General features: G+C 35.7%; 1 protein-coding gene across 1 annotated transcript in view; it reads right to left on the bottom strand.

Moving 5' to 3' along the window:
- The window catches only part of LOC115427107 (multidrug resistance-associated protein 5), a 42,447-nt gene extending 34,584 nt beyond the window's left edge, over positions 1 to 7,863 (bottom strand). The window contains exons 1-3 of the mRNA XM_030145509.1: positions 7,580 to 7,863; positions 1,775 to 1,963; positions 1,131 to 1,286 (exon numbers count right to left, since the gene is read on the bottom strand). Of these exons, the coding sequence (XP_030001369.1) occupies positions 1,131 to 1,286; positions 1,775 to 1,953 (335 nt within the window). The 5' untranslated portion in view covers positions 1,954 to 1,963; positions 7,580 to 7,863. The remainder of the gene's footprint in view (positions 1 to 1,130; positions 1,287 to 1,774; positions 1,964 to 7,579) is intronic.
- Between the last annotated feature and the right edge of the window lie 9,105 nt (positions 7,864 to 16,968).

Raw genomic sequence — 16,968 nt, 5'->3', positions numbered from 1 at the left:
ATTCATTAAATACATTTTATATCGTTTTATTTTTTAAGAAGGTTTTGTATAGAAAAAAAAGAAAATAACTTTTAAAGAGCGGTGTACATAATCAAATAAATTACAACAATACACAGGGAAATACATTTTCCTAAAGAACAGAGAATATACTGTAAATAAAAAAAAAAAAAAAAAAAAAAAAGATTTACACAAAGTCTGGTCGTCTTAATAAGATATATGACCTCCATTTCTCCCACATTTTATCAAATCTATCATTTTGGAATCTGTTGTAAAATGTGATTCGCTCCACCACAAAAACCGTGTAAACAATTTGATGCCAGTCTTCCAGGGTTGGGGCATTTACATTTAACCATTTTTTAGTAATAGCTTTCTGAGCAGCTATACTCAACATTCCAAACAAACATTTAGTGTCCTTATTTGTGTCCAATGAGTAACCAGAAGCACTCGGAGAGCGCAGACCTCCGCCAAAGCTGATCAGTGGGCCCCCCCCACCCCCGATCACCACCAAAATTTAATCATTTGTTCCTTGTGGCAGTATCAATATTTCCTGAAAATGTAATCCAAATCCGTCCATAACTTTTGGAGTTATCTTGCACACAAACAGACAGACAGACAAACCAACGCTGACAAAAACATAACCTCCTTGGCGGAGGAAAATATAACCAAAAAGCAACTCATCCCAGGTGAAAATCGTATGCATCCTCAAGATTTTCCTAATCTCTAAATGAATTACACATTAAATACATTTTAATACTAATCAAGGCTTTACTTTTGATAAATTCCTGACTATTGAGGGATCTGCAGGATGCTTACACTGTTCAATAGATCCAGGGTCCTGCATAATTCACATAGTGCTGTAGGTGGCCTTCAATACTGGTCTCAATTCACCAGGTGCTCCACATGTATTCATTTTTTTTATTTCAAATAAAACCTCTGAAAATGTGATATTTGACAACTGACATCTCAGCTGAAGTTGTTACAACCTCACCTTGAGACAAACACTTTTCATGTCATGTCTCACCCCTACTCCTGTTTTCTGGGAAAACTCTGTATCAGTATCAAATAGTGTTTTCCTAATACCGCAAGTCACTTTCATCAGGTAAACCTCAGCAGTGCCACAGTTACCTCACCTTTGGCAATTGATTTCAGAGGCTTCATGGCAAGACAGCCCCCACACATCATCCATAGACAAGCTGGATGCCTTGTAGGCCTTCAGTGCCAGTGGGGAGAGCCAGTGCAGAGTCATAAATGAGAAGAGGCCGGCGTTATCGACTGGGTGCTGGTGCCTAGAAATAGAGTAAAAGATGTGGAAATGGGTGAGATGTCTTAAAGTGCAGGCAGACACACACACAGGTGTTATACTGGGGGGTGCAGGTCCATATAGACAGCTCAGAGCAAAGCGGCGCCTTTGCTCGGCACAGTCGATGAAAGGTGAATCATCTTGCAGTGTTTGAACAGAAATTTGCACGCTCTTCCCAGAAATCTGAGAGAGCAGCGAAAAAGAAAAAAGTTCAGGGGCAGTTTATCAGTCGACACATGCTCAAACACGCTGTCTGTTGCTGGGGGATAAGTTCCTTGCACTTATCATGGCCTCCCGCTAGTCCCCAGCAGTAAACGTTTCAGACAGGCAGCAAACACAATAAATACAAACTTTTGTGTCTATGTGTCTGTCTGTCTGTCTGTCTGTCTGTCAAAGTGCCTGTCTAAACTGTCTGTCTCTATCTGGCTCACTGTCAGGGAGTCATCATGAAGGGGTAAATATAAATTTGTTTACTTGTGCGTTATCCTAAAGGGCTTGAGGAGCTGCAGACTTTTACGGTAGCGGCCTCGTCTCTTTGGCCCCCTCTCCACCGACGTCTCCACCTCCTCCTCCTCTGACTCCGGTAGTGGCTGTGGGGAGGACAGCGGCAGGCCCTCCACCCGCCCCGCTGCTTCCAGGGCATCGGGAAACATGGCAGAGCCTCTGGAGACGACACAGAGCTGCATTAATATCAAACTAATGCAGTTGCAGTTACACCAGCCTGTAAATACACAGTGTGTTTTACTGTAACACTGTCAGGTAATGATTGTAACACTAGTCTGCTCAGATGGTGTGATGTCATAGCTGAAAGTTTGAAATATCCCATATCCTCCTGAGACCCAGCAATGCATTTTTGTCCTCTGTAGGGGACAAAAGTTTCATAGTTTTACTTAAAAAAAAAAAAAAAGCTGTCCATTGCAAATGACATTCCACTAAAAAGTAAATAAATACAAAAACTATTTAAAAAATGTATTTGAAAAAAATGTTGAATTATGCAGTTTCCAATCAAGACAATTGTTTAATGTAAAAAAGCTAAAATGTTCACTCTTCTGGGTCTCAGGAGGATATTGTAATTTCAGTTTTCTGAAAGGCAAAAACATTTCAACTCCATTATGGACAATCTACCCCATAACAGAAGGTTTTGGCTGCACAGGTGACTTCAAATCCAATCCAATCAAATCAAAATCAAATCAAATTTTATTTATATAGCCCCAAATCATACCAAAAGCTATCTCATGACACTTTACATATCGAGCTGGTCAAAACCAGACTCTGAGCCAATTTACAGAAACCCAACAGAATCCTCCAGGAGCAAACATTTGTGACTAGTGACAGTGGAAGGAAAAACTTCCTTTTAACCTGGAGCAGACCCTGACTCCTGAAGGATGGCCGTTAAAGGAGGAGAAAAAGAGAGAGAGAGAGAGAGAGACTGGGGGAGAGGGGGAGAAGGGGGGGGGTATGGGGAAACAGCTGTATGATCAGTAACTGTGTTTAGCTCAAATAAATTGCAATAAGGTGGTTATGTTGTGACTGATGTTAAGTCTTTTAAACCTGTTGGATGTTGGCAATTTGGTTAAAATAAACCAGTCAACGACACCATATCTCTGCACCTGAGGACATGGGGTCAAAACTTAAAGGCTCTGTCTAATAAAACTAGACAGGTAGTTTTCAGATGTTGTGGCAGGATGTAATTATCATGTCGTGACACTAATCTGTGAGACTTTCAACAACCAACCCGAGGATTTTCTCCCTTGACAAGATCCTAAAGGAGTTATATTATGAAATAAATATAAAATCGGCAAATTAATGCAGTTGTAAATACACCAGCCTGTAAATACACAGTGTGTTTGTCCATTCTTATACTGTAACACTGTCAGGTAATGATTATAACACTAGTCTGTCCAGATGGTGTGATATTATAGCTGAAGGTTTTGTTGTATATAAAGTCAAAATGCCATGATTGCTAACACCTTACGACAGAAGGTTTTGGCTGAACAGATCATTTCAGACATCTTAAATCGAGTGTATGATCAGCTATAAGTACTGATCACTGTTGAGATTCAGTCAGATGTGATTGTATTTCTTAAGTCCATGGCTGGATACAGAGGCTCACACAAAACGGGCTTTATTTTCCGTAGCGGAATGAAACATCATCAAGTCACATATTTTTCTGTTGATTTGGACTGATTTGGAGGACAGAGCTGGAGCGGGAAGGCTTGTATTGTTTCCAAATTGTGTTGTTTTTTTGCTGTCTGATTTCAGCTTTAACTTGTGCCAGATCCTGTCTGAAGAGGATCCAGGACCTTCTGAATAAATTATGTTTAATAAAAGTTTTCCAATCTGTCTTTTTTTTTAATCAGTATTCATTGTTGCCTCATACTTTTGTTTAAATTCAAATCTTATTTAGACAGAAAGATGATGGCCCTGAACCAATCATGTGAACCAATGTTATTACAATTTCAGCCTCAGCAACAGATTACAGAGACAATCAAATGTGCAGAAAGGGAGTGAAAAATGTTGAATAACGGAATGTTTGTTGAACTCAAAAAAAGGTGTTCGAGGTACTCTTTGGACTGGAACATAAATGTATTTGACAATGAAACAACAATGAATTGCAAGACATTGTTAAAAATATAAAAATGGTATTAGATTAGATTAGATTAGATTAGATTAGATTAGATTAGATTAGATTAGATAAAACTTTATTGATCCTTTGGGCAGAGCCGTCAGGAAATTGAAGATTATTTCAGTACTAGTGCGTTGACGGGTCACAGGTCATAATAATACTGATATCTAAGGACTGAAGTTAGCAAATGTGTCGTTCCTGTTTTCAACTTCATTTCCCATCATGCAGCACGATACTGCGCTTCCTGTCAACCATCATGACCAACGCAATGTGATTGTAAGGCTATTGTATTCCAAAATTAATAATATCTCCCAAAAATATTGGTCCTATCAACTTGCCGAGATATTACTGTAGGTACCAAATTGGCCACTTAAAAACATCTCAATTTGTCAGAACTGCGCGCGCACACACACACACACACACAGATGCTCTGAGACCTTCCAGTATTATAATATAGACGGTAGAATTAGAATTATAAAACTCCTATAACTACATTTACTATATTTAACCACACTTGTAGTTATAGTTGACAGTGTTCATTATTATTTCCTAACAAAACTGTTTGATTTTGTTGAATTTATTCATATTATTTGGTCAAGGTCAAGTCAAGGGGACCATAATAGAAACACCCAACCAGGTAGATGATTATTATACGTACTGAACATGTACATACAGAACATACCTGCACACCCAAGGAAGGAAAATTGTGAGTAATAAAATGCAACATGATCATCATCATGATTAAAACTGAAACTATGTAAAAAAAAAAAAAAAAATGTCGCACTTACAAGTACATTCACACCTAAGATGCACAGCTCATCATCTCTTTTTGAAACCTTGGTAAATATCAGAGTTTTGTTCATATTTTATAGCTTTAACCTTGATGTTGTCCGGTCTGCCCATGAAACTGTACTTTTTTTATGGTTTTTGTGGCTTCTTAACCTGCTACAACAGCAACTCTGTGTACTCCAGACCTCTTGATTTGCAAATTAACCAAAATGTAACACTGTTTGCTTTCTCTGAAAACAGTTCAAGGCCTTTTTGTGAGAAAAATCTTGAGCTGAAAAAAAGTGATCGACTTCTAAACCACTGTGATCTGCCTGCTGTCTTGCTTTCACTCATAGATCTCTAAGAGCAAAGCCGTGTTTTGTTTTGGTCTTTTTTGCTGCGTCATCTTCCGAGACTCAGACAGACTTGAGAAATCACCTTGCTCAGAGGTCACGGCCCGTCTTTGCCATCCAGCTACAGTGCTTATCTATTTAAAGATGACCTGCCTGCTGCCCCAAGGAGCTCAGGAGCAGACATCTGAGCTGGCACTATCCACTATCCTTCCACACACTATCGCTGATCCCTTCTATGGCAAAGCTCCATGACAAGGTCGGCCTGAGTCAGTGTGGGGTGCAGATTGACTGTCCTGAGAACGCAGTCAGTGATGAGATTCACAACAGATAGACCCATAAGTGCAGTGGAAGTGGCTAGGATCACATAACACAAAACAGCGCCATAAGTTTCAAGAAATATGCTGCATGTATGCTGCAAAAGTTGTTGCAGAAAATGTTCCGCAACAGTTTTTGAGAAACATTCTGTAACTGTTGGTGTAACGTGCGATGAGAACCAACTGTAAGGGGGGGGGGGATGAAGAGATGTTCTGTGTTTCTCTCTGCAGCCCTGAGTAGCTATATCATGTGAACTTTGTCATATGGCTGTGAAGATTTCAGAGCTATCTTTAAGGAAAGACTGGCTGTCATTCATTACAGACAAGTGCACTGTAGTTCTGCAGCTCACGAACTGCTTCTATTAATAAAAATAACAGTAATACGCATTAAATACAGCTATGCTTCAAAAAATTTAACAGCAAAAGGACAAAACAGGCATAAATAATAATAAACAGATTCAATTAAATAGAAGAAAATCCATATAGAGATAAAAGAAAGACTATATTTGAGTCTAGTGATAGATTTAGCAGACCTTAACTCAGTAGATAAGTTGTTCCAGAGTTTGAGGGCTCAGTCTGTGAGCGCACGATAACCCTTAGTCACAAACAACCTCTGAGAGCCACCAAAATACCCCTACCAGCTGATCCGAGAGGCTGCCCTTATTACCACGGCTGTAACTTAACCCGATGGGCTGGTTTGACAAAACATCACACCACGCACACAGAAGGCCACTGCCCTTTGTTTACAACTGGTACTGTTACCAGCGTTACTTTAAATGTACCACAGAACAAAGTGAACCGCCGGAGAATAAAATCAGAAACTGGGGCAGGTGAAGTTAAAAAAGCAGAGGTAAAGTCTGGAAAATGTTGAAGATGAGTTGCACAAGTGTTTTGTCCTGCTGGTGTTATCATGTAGTTGTGTTTCCACTGGAGTAAAGGGTAATCAATACAGCTAATGTATAGACAACAGTTCTGAAAACATCACAGGATGAAGGAAATGACTAATTAAACCATTTCATATCAGGATATTTTGTATTAAATGGAACATGGAAGGAAGTAACTGGCAAATAAAACTACTATGGTTAAAAAACATACTTTAAATCATACAGATTACTTAATAAAAAATAATAATGTCTCCTGATGTACTAATATCAGTGAAGTATCATGTAAAGTGTACTGTACTGTTACTTTATGATTTACTAATATCAGTGTAAAATCTACTGCGCTGTTACTTTATGATGTACTGATATCAGTGTAAAATCTACAGGACTGTTACTTTATGATGTACTGATATCAGTGTAAAATCTACTGCGCTGTTACTTTATGATGTACTAATATCAGTGTAAAATCTACTGCGCTGTTACTTTATGATGTACTAATATCAGTGTAAAGTCTACTGCACTGTTACTTTATAATGTACTAATATCAGTGTAAAATCTACTGCACTGTTACTTTATGATGTACTGATATCAGTGTAAAATCTACTGCACTGTTACTTTATAATGTACTAATATCAGTGTAAAATCTACTGCGCTGTTACTTTATGATGTACTGATATCAGTGTAAAATCTACAGGACTGTTACTTTATGATGTACTAATATCAGTGTAAAATCTACTGCGCTGTTACTTTATAGTGTACTAATGTCAGTGTAAAATCTACTGCGCTGTTACTTTATAGTGTACTAATATCAGTGTAAAGTCTACTGCGCTGTTACTTTATGATGTACTGATATCAGTGTAAAATCTACTGCGCTGTTACTTTATGATGTACTAATATCAGTGTAAAATCTACTGCGCTGTTACTTTATAGTGTACTAATGTCAGTGTAAAATCTACTGCACTGTTACTTTATAGTGTACTAATGTCAGTGTAAAGTCTACTGCGCTGTTACTTTATGATGTACTGATATCAGTGTAAAATCTACAGGACTGTTACTTTATGATGTACTGATATCAGTGTAAAATCTACTGCGCTGTTACTTTATGATGTACTGATATCAGTGTAAAATCTACTGCGCTGTTACTTTATGATGTACAAGTATCAGTGTAAAGTCTACTGTTCTGTTACTTTATAGTGTACTAATATCAGTGTAAAATCTACTGCGCTGTTACTTTATGATGTACAAGTATCAGTGTGAAATCTACTGTAGTGTTTCTCTGTTGTGGATCAGTGTGTGAGTGTTCTGTGAAACCAAATGTTGCTGGTGGGTCCACTTACATTGCCGTCGGCCTGGCTCAGCTCACCTTTAGCAGTACAGATGTCAGATGTGGTGTTTATGAGCAGGAAACTCAGATGTAGATGCAGCTGACATGATAGTTCTCAGGAAGTTTTGGTGTTAAACCCACAGCCGTCTCTTTCAACCCTGTGAACACATCTCCTTTAGTGTCGCGCGGTGGGTCTCGGTTGAAAACACGAGCCGGACCCCTGCTAAAGTTGACGCCTCACGTGTATGAAGTACGTGCTGCTTCCTGCCAGCGCCGTCTGAAGTCCTGCACCGAGGAGCCCTTCAGGGACAGGGATTCCCGATACCGCCCTGACGTCACAGCGGCTCCTCCAACCGGTGCCGGGGCTCGGCTGTCACCTTGGTAACGGCTACGGTGTTACGGAAGTAGCCGCTCGAGACGGGGGAGGGGCCAAGCCGAGCACTGGGGACCAGCTTCGCTCGCGCTGCGATGTGATTGGTCGGTCTGTCTGGCCCCGCCTTGAACACACAACACGATCAGATGAGCCTGAAGCGTAAAGATGTGTAGAGGAACAGAGTTTAATAAACAGGTCTGCATCAACCACAAATACCTGCTGAACCAAACATGTAGAGCAGAGGTGTCAAACTCATTTTACTTCAGGGGCCACATACAGCCTAATATGACCTAAAGTGGGCCGGACTGGTAAAATAATACAAATAATATGATAAGAACTTATAAATAATGTCAACTCCAAAGTTTTCTCTGTGTTTTTGGGTGAAAAAAGTAAAATTCCGTTATGAAAATGTTTACATCTACAAACTGTACTTGAACATAACATGAACAAATATGAACCTGGAAATTCTTAAGAAAAATAAGTGCAATTTTAACAATATTGCGCCTTAATTTCTCATTTATACATACGCATTACAACTTACAGATTACAGTGGATCTACAAATACACAAAACATTTAGTAACAGGCAGAATATTGGTATAATTCCACACACTTCTCTTAAGACATTTGAGGTTATTCATATTTTTTCAGGTTATTCATATGTTGCTTGTAAAAGGCTAGTCTGTAAATGTAAACATTTTTGTGTCATTTTCCTTTTTTTTTTTTTGCAGTTTTTTTTTTTTTTTTTTTTTTGCAGTTTTAATTATTCATAGTTTATTATGATAGTATTTTACTGGTCTGACCCACTTTAGTCTGAATTTCTGCATTTCACAAATTCATCCCAGGGGCCAGATTGGACTCTTTGGTGGGCCGGTTTTGGCCCCTGGGCCGCATGTTTGGTGATGTAGAGGAATGGAACTAACAGCGCCCAAACTGTCAAATGATCTAGAACATTTTAACTGGCCTGTTTATTGTTAGATGTAATGTGGTTTAGTTTATCATGCATTAACCCTTTCATGCATGAATTATAAAAACCTTAATCAAGATTTTTTTCCTCAGTGTTTTTATTCCTCTTTAAGCATAAAAAAAAAAAATAATACAGTTGATTTTTCATGAACCTATTTTTCCAAAATGTCCTCTCAGCTGAAAACAATGTTAATTTTAGACGCAAAGAAACGTGTTTACTGATTTACTGTGAGAAAACGATGAAATAAAAACATTTTTAATGCTGCTAATCTGATATTTTCTCACATTTTAACATACCTACATGGATATAATATGCAAAAAAATATATAAATAAACAAACAAAACAAATCTGTTAATTACAGTCTAATAACAATCAGCATTAGCATTTAACTTTGCATAAACAGCAAAGTGACAGTAATGGTCTGAATGTCAGTGTATTACGGGATGGTGCATAAGCGCGCACTGTGTCAGCTGATATGGAACTAAAACAAAAAATTCTTTATTCTTCTATTTTGGTTTTAATTATTCTTCTGTACAGCACTTTGGTCCACTGCGGCTGTTTTAAAGTGCTTTACAAATAAAGTTGGATTGGATAAATATGCATGATCCCTATTAAATAAACCAATAAATAATACAAAATAAATAAATAGAACAGTTGTCCACTGTGGTGACCACTATGAATGAAAGGGTTAATATGACTACAAGGAGCATTTGAGACCTCAAATGTCCAAAATAAAACTTATTTTCCATTTAACTTCATATTGTGACAGGGTATGACAGGCTGTGACATCAGTTTCAAGGATATATATAGAATGTTAAATATTATTATGAAAATAAAATATAAATGATCAAAATTACTTACTGTCAAAAAACACATTGAGTATAATGACATCAATTAAAAAGTATTTATTTTTTATTATTTTTTGTCATTTAGCTCTTTCATGCACGGTGGTCAATACAGTGGACAGCTATTCTACAGCTGTTCTCTTGTATATTCATGGATTTTGTAGTTTTAGTTTTATATCAGCCAAAACATTGGACGCTTATGTATCATCTCGTACACTGCAACTGATAACATTACTGTAACTTTGCTGTTCTTGATATTCCTGATCTAACATGTTTGAGTGTAAATCAATTCCTTGTTATTGTTAGGGTTAGGGTTAGGTTTTGCACATTATCTCCATGAAATGAGTAATGACTAGTATTAGTGTATGTTAAAATATGAGAAAACATCAAATTAGCAGCATTAAAATGTTTTTATTTCATAGTTTTCACACAGTGTATCTGTAAATACATGTTACATTGCTTCCTCAAAAATTAAACACATGGTGTCCAGCTTAGTGGACATTTTTTTCAACTCCATGAAAAATGGCGTCATGAAAAAATATATATATATATTCGTGTTGTTTTTTTAATGCCTAAAGAGGAATAAAATCACTCAAAAAAAAAAAAAAAAAAAAAAAAAATCTTGATTGAGGTTAATTCATGCATGAAAGGGTTAAACACTTATCAAACGTACTGAAGTTAGAATGGCAGTGTGTGGGATATGCAAAAGTAATGTGCATTCCCTTAAATAAAATTGTATGTTTTTGTCTGCTGATTTGGAGGACAGAGCTGCAGAGGGAAGGTTTGATTGTTTCCAAATTGTGTTGTTGATTTTTCATTCTTTTAAATCTGATTTCAGCTTTAACTTGTGCCAGATCTTGCCTGAGGAGGATCCAGGATCTTCTAAATAAATTGTGTTAAATAAAAGTTATCCAGATGTTGTCTTTATCCATTGAATCCACCTCTAAATCACTGGTTTGGTTCATATTTTGGATTAAATTCAAATCTTTTTTAGACAGAAAGATGTCGGCCTTGAACCAATCATGTGAACCAATACTATTACAATTTTAGCCTCAGGAACAGGTTACAAAGGCAATCAAATGTGGAGAAAAGGAGCGAAAAATGTTGAATTAAGGAATTTTTGTTGAACTCAAAATAATTGTCAAAGAAACAAGTTCGTTGAGTTCATTGCTGTTTCATTGTTGAGTACATTGTTGAAACTGCAAGTTAAATTTCTTCAAAGTATTTGGTCACAGAGACTCTGAACAATGTCGAGGTGACCGTAACAGAGATATCAAACAAGGCAGATGATTATTACATTTAATAAAAAGATTTTTTTTTTTTTTTTTAAATATGATAGTTGTGTTTACAGTAGAACAGAACAGAAACTACACCCATGGCAGGAAAATTGAGTGATAAAATGCAACATCATGATTAAAACTGTCAGTGTGTCAATATATAACTGAGGGACTTTTTGAGTTCCCTTTACAGGGTAACAGTCGACAGGTATAGTTGACATTTTTGCTGTTTTCAGACCTAAAATCAACATAACCATAACACCATATGACATTTTTACAGAAAGATTCTTCTAAATATCATATATACAATTGAGTAAAATTGAAAGTTATTTATAAAGATATTGTAGTAACACTGTTGACAAAAGAGTGAGATAAATACACACTTGACTCACACACAAGTTTATATTAAATAACTAAGAAAGAGGAGAAAAAAACATACGTTTGAGTCTTTTCTTTGGGGGGAAATGACATCATGTGGAGCATCAATACACTGTCTTGAGAGTTTTTGTAATGGGTAACTTAGTTGAAAGTGATTTCTCAGACACCGATACAATTTGTTATTTTCCATATAAAATTTGATATATTGTCAAAAAAGAAATATCTGTCATGATTATCTCAACTTAATAAAAAGAACACAATCAAAACAATTTTTGAATAAGCTCATTTTATTATTGTTTAGCGAATTAGAAGGTGGTTGTTACTAAATTTGGGCGGTTATTTAGTTGACATTTTAGTATAACTAGTCATTTATTAATTATTTATTAATAAGTGATTGTTTCCATAATTAAATAAGAATGGATTTTTTAAGACATGATCATAATGAACATAAAAAACATTATTTGTTTTTGTTTTTTTTTTATTTTTTTACTTTTAATAAAAATGTATGCAAGATACAGTTGTGGAAAAAATTATTAGACCATCAAAAGTCATCAGAAACAATGCTTCTGCAATCAAGTACTAACTCCTGTGTGTATCATGTGACTAAAACAGACAGAAAACAAAACATGGAACACCTAAAAGCACTGTTTTTGTCAGTACAATGCTATAGCTATTGATGTAAAAACTGAAGTGATTTTGATTATTATCAAGAAAACATGGAAAATGGATAGATATCAGCTCTGAAATTAAACTCTTAGGAGCTATTTTTGTTGTTATCATTATATTTGTCCAAACAAATGTACCTTTAGTTGTACCAGCCATTAAAATGAAAAAGAAATTGAAGAAAACAAGGGTGGTCTAATAATTTTTTCCGTGACTGTATATCCCATGGTCTTCAAAAGTCCCTCAATTGTATATTGACCCAACTATGTAAAAATGCTGCACTTTAAAAATAAATACATTCACACCTTTGATGTACAGCTGATCATCTCTTATTGAAATCCAGTTATCTTGGTACGAATCCATAATAAACTAAAGTTACACTAATAATAAGGATCTTAAATGTAGAGGGTTTCAGAGAGTCTAAATCTCAGATTCAGATTCAGACCACTTTATTAATCCCCGAAGGCTAATTCAGTTCACAGTTACACTACCTTATTGGATGTCCAAACAATTAGGGACAAACAAACAAATGCAAAAACATTCACAGCAGCAAATGACAGCCACATACATACACATTCACCTGTCAGTACCCACAGAACCACAACCGGGCAATAACTTCAACAGTGAAATGAAATGAAATGACTAAGATGCTAAAAAATAATAAAAACACATTTCATGACAAACCTGCAGACCACTATCATAAACATATTCAACACGTCCTGAAAAAAAATGCGCACAGTATCATCTGCATCTCAGATCCATGGTTCACTGATGGGTTTAAGTGCACGGTCAAAGGTTAATCAGCTGAATCTGTGGACAAAACTGACGCGTACAAACTCTGGACACTGACTGCTTTATCAGGCAAAAGATTCAGAACATCAAAACATGACAAAACATGTATTAAGCGGAATTTAGGAAGCAGATTATACAAAAGCAAAAACAGTATTAAAGAACAACACGTCATATGTAGAAGCGCCTCATATCTAGGAAAAGCACAGACACGTAAAGATAAATATTGACACAACTCCATTTAACCAGTGTGTACAGATTAGACATATCTCATCCATCTTATCGTGAGGACCCATCAGTGTGGCAGCAGAGCATCTGTCCAGACATCTGCCTGAAGGGGACGAATCCCGCCTCAATTCAAGAAAACTACTGCATTCTATACAGCGTCACCAAACACATAAACAGCGACTAAAACTCTATTGTTTCCAGTTAACACCACCCTTAGATGTCAAACATATAGTGAGAGAAACGTGTAATTAAATGTAATGCCAGGTTTGGGTGTGTATGTGAAATGTAGTGTCTATTTATGGTGTCTTCATGGTGGAATTCTGCTCTTATCTGCTTTTACTTTGCACTTGTAATTCATATATCAAGTTTATACTTCTTCCTATTCCTTTTCGACCGCACAAAATTCAGACTTGCACATACTTGAAGATAGATTCTGTTCATTTAAATCAGGAGTGTCAAACTTATTTTAGTTCAGGGGCCACATTCAGCAAAATTTGATCTGCAGTGGGCCAAACCAGTAAAATAATAACATAATAATATATAAATAATGTCAACTCCAAACTTTTCTCTATGTTTTAGAGTGAAAAAAGTAAATTTACATTATGAAAAGGTTTACAACTACAAACTATCCTTTCAAAAGATGTGAATAACATGAGCAAACTGAAAAAATAAGTGTAATTTTAACAATATTCTGCCTCAGTTTATCATTTACACATGTACATTATAACTTACAGATCACAGTGGATCCACAAACACACAAAACATTTAGTAACAGACGGAATCTTGTTAAAATTGCACTTACTTCTCTTAAGACATTTCAGGTTGTTCATATTTGTTCAGGTTGTTCACATTTTTTGCGAAATTATACTTTGTTTTAATGTAAAAACATGAAAATATTTACATTTACAAACAAACATCTGGTCTGAATGTGGAACCTGAACTAAAAGGATTGCTAATATCTTATTTTTGCATTTCACAAATTCATCCCAAGGGCCGGACTGGACCCTTTGGTTGGCCAGATTTGGCCCACGGGCCGCATGTTTGTCACCTGTGATTTAAATGTTTTTTTTGTTTTTGTCTTAATTTGCTTCGTTTTGTTTTATTTTGTTTCTTTGTATGTTTGAAACAAACAAACAAACAAACAAACAATTAAATAAATAAGTAAATAAATAAATACAGACACCACAGAGCTGAAAGAATGTCACACTATTTGGATGTTACGGATATTAACCATAATGAAACTACAATGCTCTGAGGATGGACTCCAAAAACTTACCCTGGTCCATACTTCCTATGTTGTTTAATACAAAATATAAACATGGACAATGCGGCAAAAATTTGTTGTTATTACACATATGACAAGGTTGTGTCAAGGTTTATTTATTTATTTAATGATTTGATTTATTATTTATTTATTTTATTATTTCGAATATATATATATGAAAAAAAAAAAAAAAAAACAACATTTGAAAAGGAGCGGAATGCAGTACAACTTATATACTGCCACCCCTTTACTCCATCTTTTTTCTACCAATCACAAAGTCCAATGTCAGCTCCTCAAAGAAACCTTAACAAATCATACACATCAACATAAATTCTAAACAATCCTGCTCAAAATGAAAAAAATATTAATATGTATAACATAATATGAATCCTGAAAAAGCATGATTGTATTAAAATGTTACATGTATGTGAGATAAACATAAATCTATAAATTATGTGTATAACTCTACTAGCCTTCGTATGGTCATTGTTCAGTTTATTCAGTGAATTAAAAAACATCATCTGCCTGTACTTTTAATAACATTTTAACCAACAAATACACTTCCTCCAGCCTGATTCCACTGTATCCAGTTCACTGTGTAAAGTGTCATTTTATTAAAGTGTCTGTGACTGGAAAATTAACAACAGAGGATATTTAACTCATCCAAGCTAAGCTCATATTCAGAAGCATTAACTTCCCATTTTACACCAAGTGTTGTAAATAAAAAAAAAACAAAAAACATATCATCAATTGGACATTTGTGGCATAAGATGAAAAAGCACATTCTGTCTGTCATGGTGATAACATGTTTTCATGAACAGTTGTGTCTGCTGATGTTGCTGCTGCAGTGAATTGTGGGTTGTCATTCTGTCCTCTCCTTCCATTAAGTGTGGTCTGTGCTTAGGAGGACACTGATGGAGGCACTGAAGCTCCTTTCCTTTGATTTAGAGGATTCAGACAGCTCTTATTCCAGCTGACATTCAGTTAGGAACCTTCCTAAACACCCAGGAATACGATCAACCAGTGACCTGATGTCAACACGTTTATTTACACTGAAAAGTCCAGACGCATCACCTGGTTGGACGTCTGTTGAGGTAGTCACTTTCAGAGGGACGAATATTTATGCACCCTCTTATTTTACGTTATATACCTTTGATTCATTTACACTACACTACACTTGAAATTTTCATGTTGACATTTAAGACTTTTTTGCAAATTTAGTTTGAAAATTTCAGTTATGTTTGTTTTTTGTTACTGACACAACCCTTAGAGTTAAATGAGGCTGAGTGGCACACACCTGTGTTTGCCACATTCACTTGGGTTTCCACACAGAGCTGAACAGAGCAGGTTATGCTGAGCAGAGAAGGAAGGAGAGCAGAGAAGCACATGCAAGTTTGATTTGATTGCAATACCATTTTGGACAATTAGGTCAAACTTGATACTCATGTAAAAGGTTTTGGGGTTGTTGTTTTTTTTTTTTTCTGGTCAAAGTGTGGTTTGGTCCATGTACCTGTTGCAATTCACTAGATGAATGAATGAATCAATCAATCAAACAAACTTTATTTCTATAGCACTTTTCATACATGGTACATGTAGCACAAAGTGCTTCACAACAAAACCCCCCATTGTCCCGCAGTTGCAAATAAAAATACAAGCAACAAAGTAAAGTTTACAGTAAGGGTTTAATTAAAAGCTAGACTAAAAAGATAAGTTTTGAGTTTACTTTTAAAAATATGAACACTCGCAGCGGACCTCAGGTCCTCAGGTAGACTGTTCCATAGTTTGGGGCCATAAAAGGCAAGGCAAGTTTATTTGTATAGCACATTTCAGCAACAAGGCAATTCAAGGTGCTTCACACAGGACATTGAAATAAAAAGAAACACATTTGAAACATTATAAAAGAAACATGTAAAAGGTGATTAAAAACAGCAAGTAAGAAAACAACACATAAAATCCAACAAAAAAAAATATAAAGAAAAATAAAAACACACACATATAAAAGTAAGAGTTGCAGTGCAGAGATTCAGTAAAACCTGAATGAGGCCTCAACATGAGTCTTAGTGTGGACACTGGGAACAGTTAATGAAGAGTCTGCACCCTTGGTAGATGGAGCAAGAAATGTGGCAATTAAATATAGTGGTATGTTTTGTTCCTTTGTTTGTTTGAAACATTTGTGTGCATTAAGTTACACTTTTAATGATGAGTAATATGCTTTATATTTGATTGTAATGTTTGTGCTTTTAAAGACAATGTAAGCTGAATCAAATTAGCAAAACCATATATATACAAATGTTTGTGTTTTAGTTTCATGGTGCTCTATGATGGAATAAAGTTTTGTACCTGTTGAACTCTACACTGTCTTATTGATGCCAAGGGCTGCTACACTATATTATATTATATTATATTATATTATATTATATTATATTATATTATATTATATTATATTATAGGTAACATTTAATGCTGAGTTTAGTTACCATTCAAATCACTACTGAATGTCTGGGATTTCAATCATCTTATGACAAACAGTACTGTACAAAAGACTTAAAATGCTTTTAGCTTTGTTGTTTTTGCAGAGTTGAAATGAGCATACATGTTTATTTCTCATTCTATTTTCTTC

The sequence above is a fragment of the Sphaeramia orbicularis genome, chromosome 10 (genome assembly GCF_902148855.1).
Source record: "Sphaeramia orbicularis chromosome 10, fSphaOr1.1, whole genome shotgun sequence".
NCBI lineage: Eukaryota > Metazoa > Chordata > Actinopteri > Kurtiformes > Apogonidae > Sphaeramia > Sphaeramia orbicularis.
This window is presented reverse-complemented; position numbering and strand designations above follow the sequence as displayed.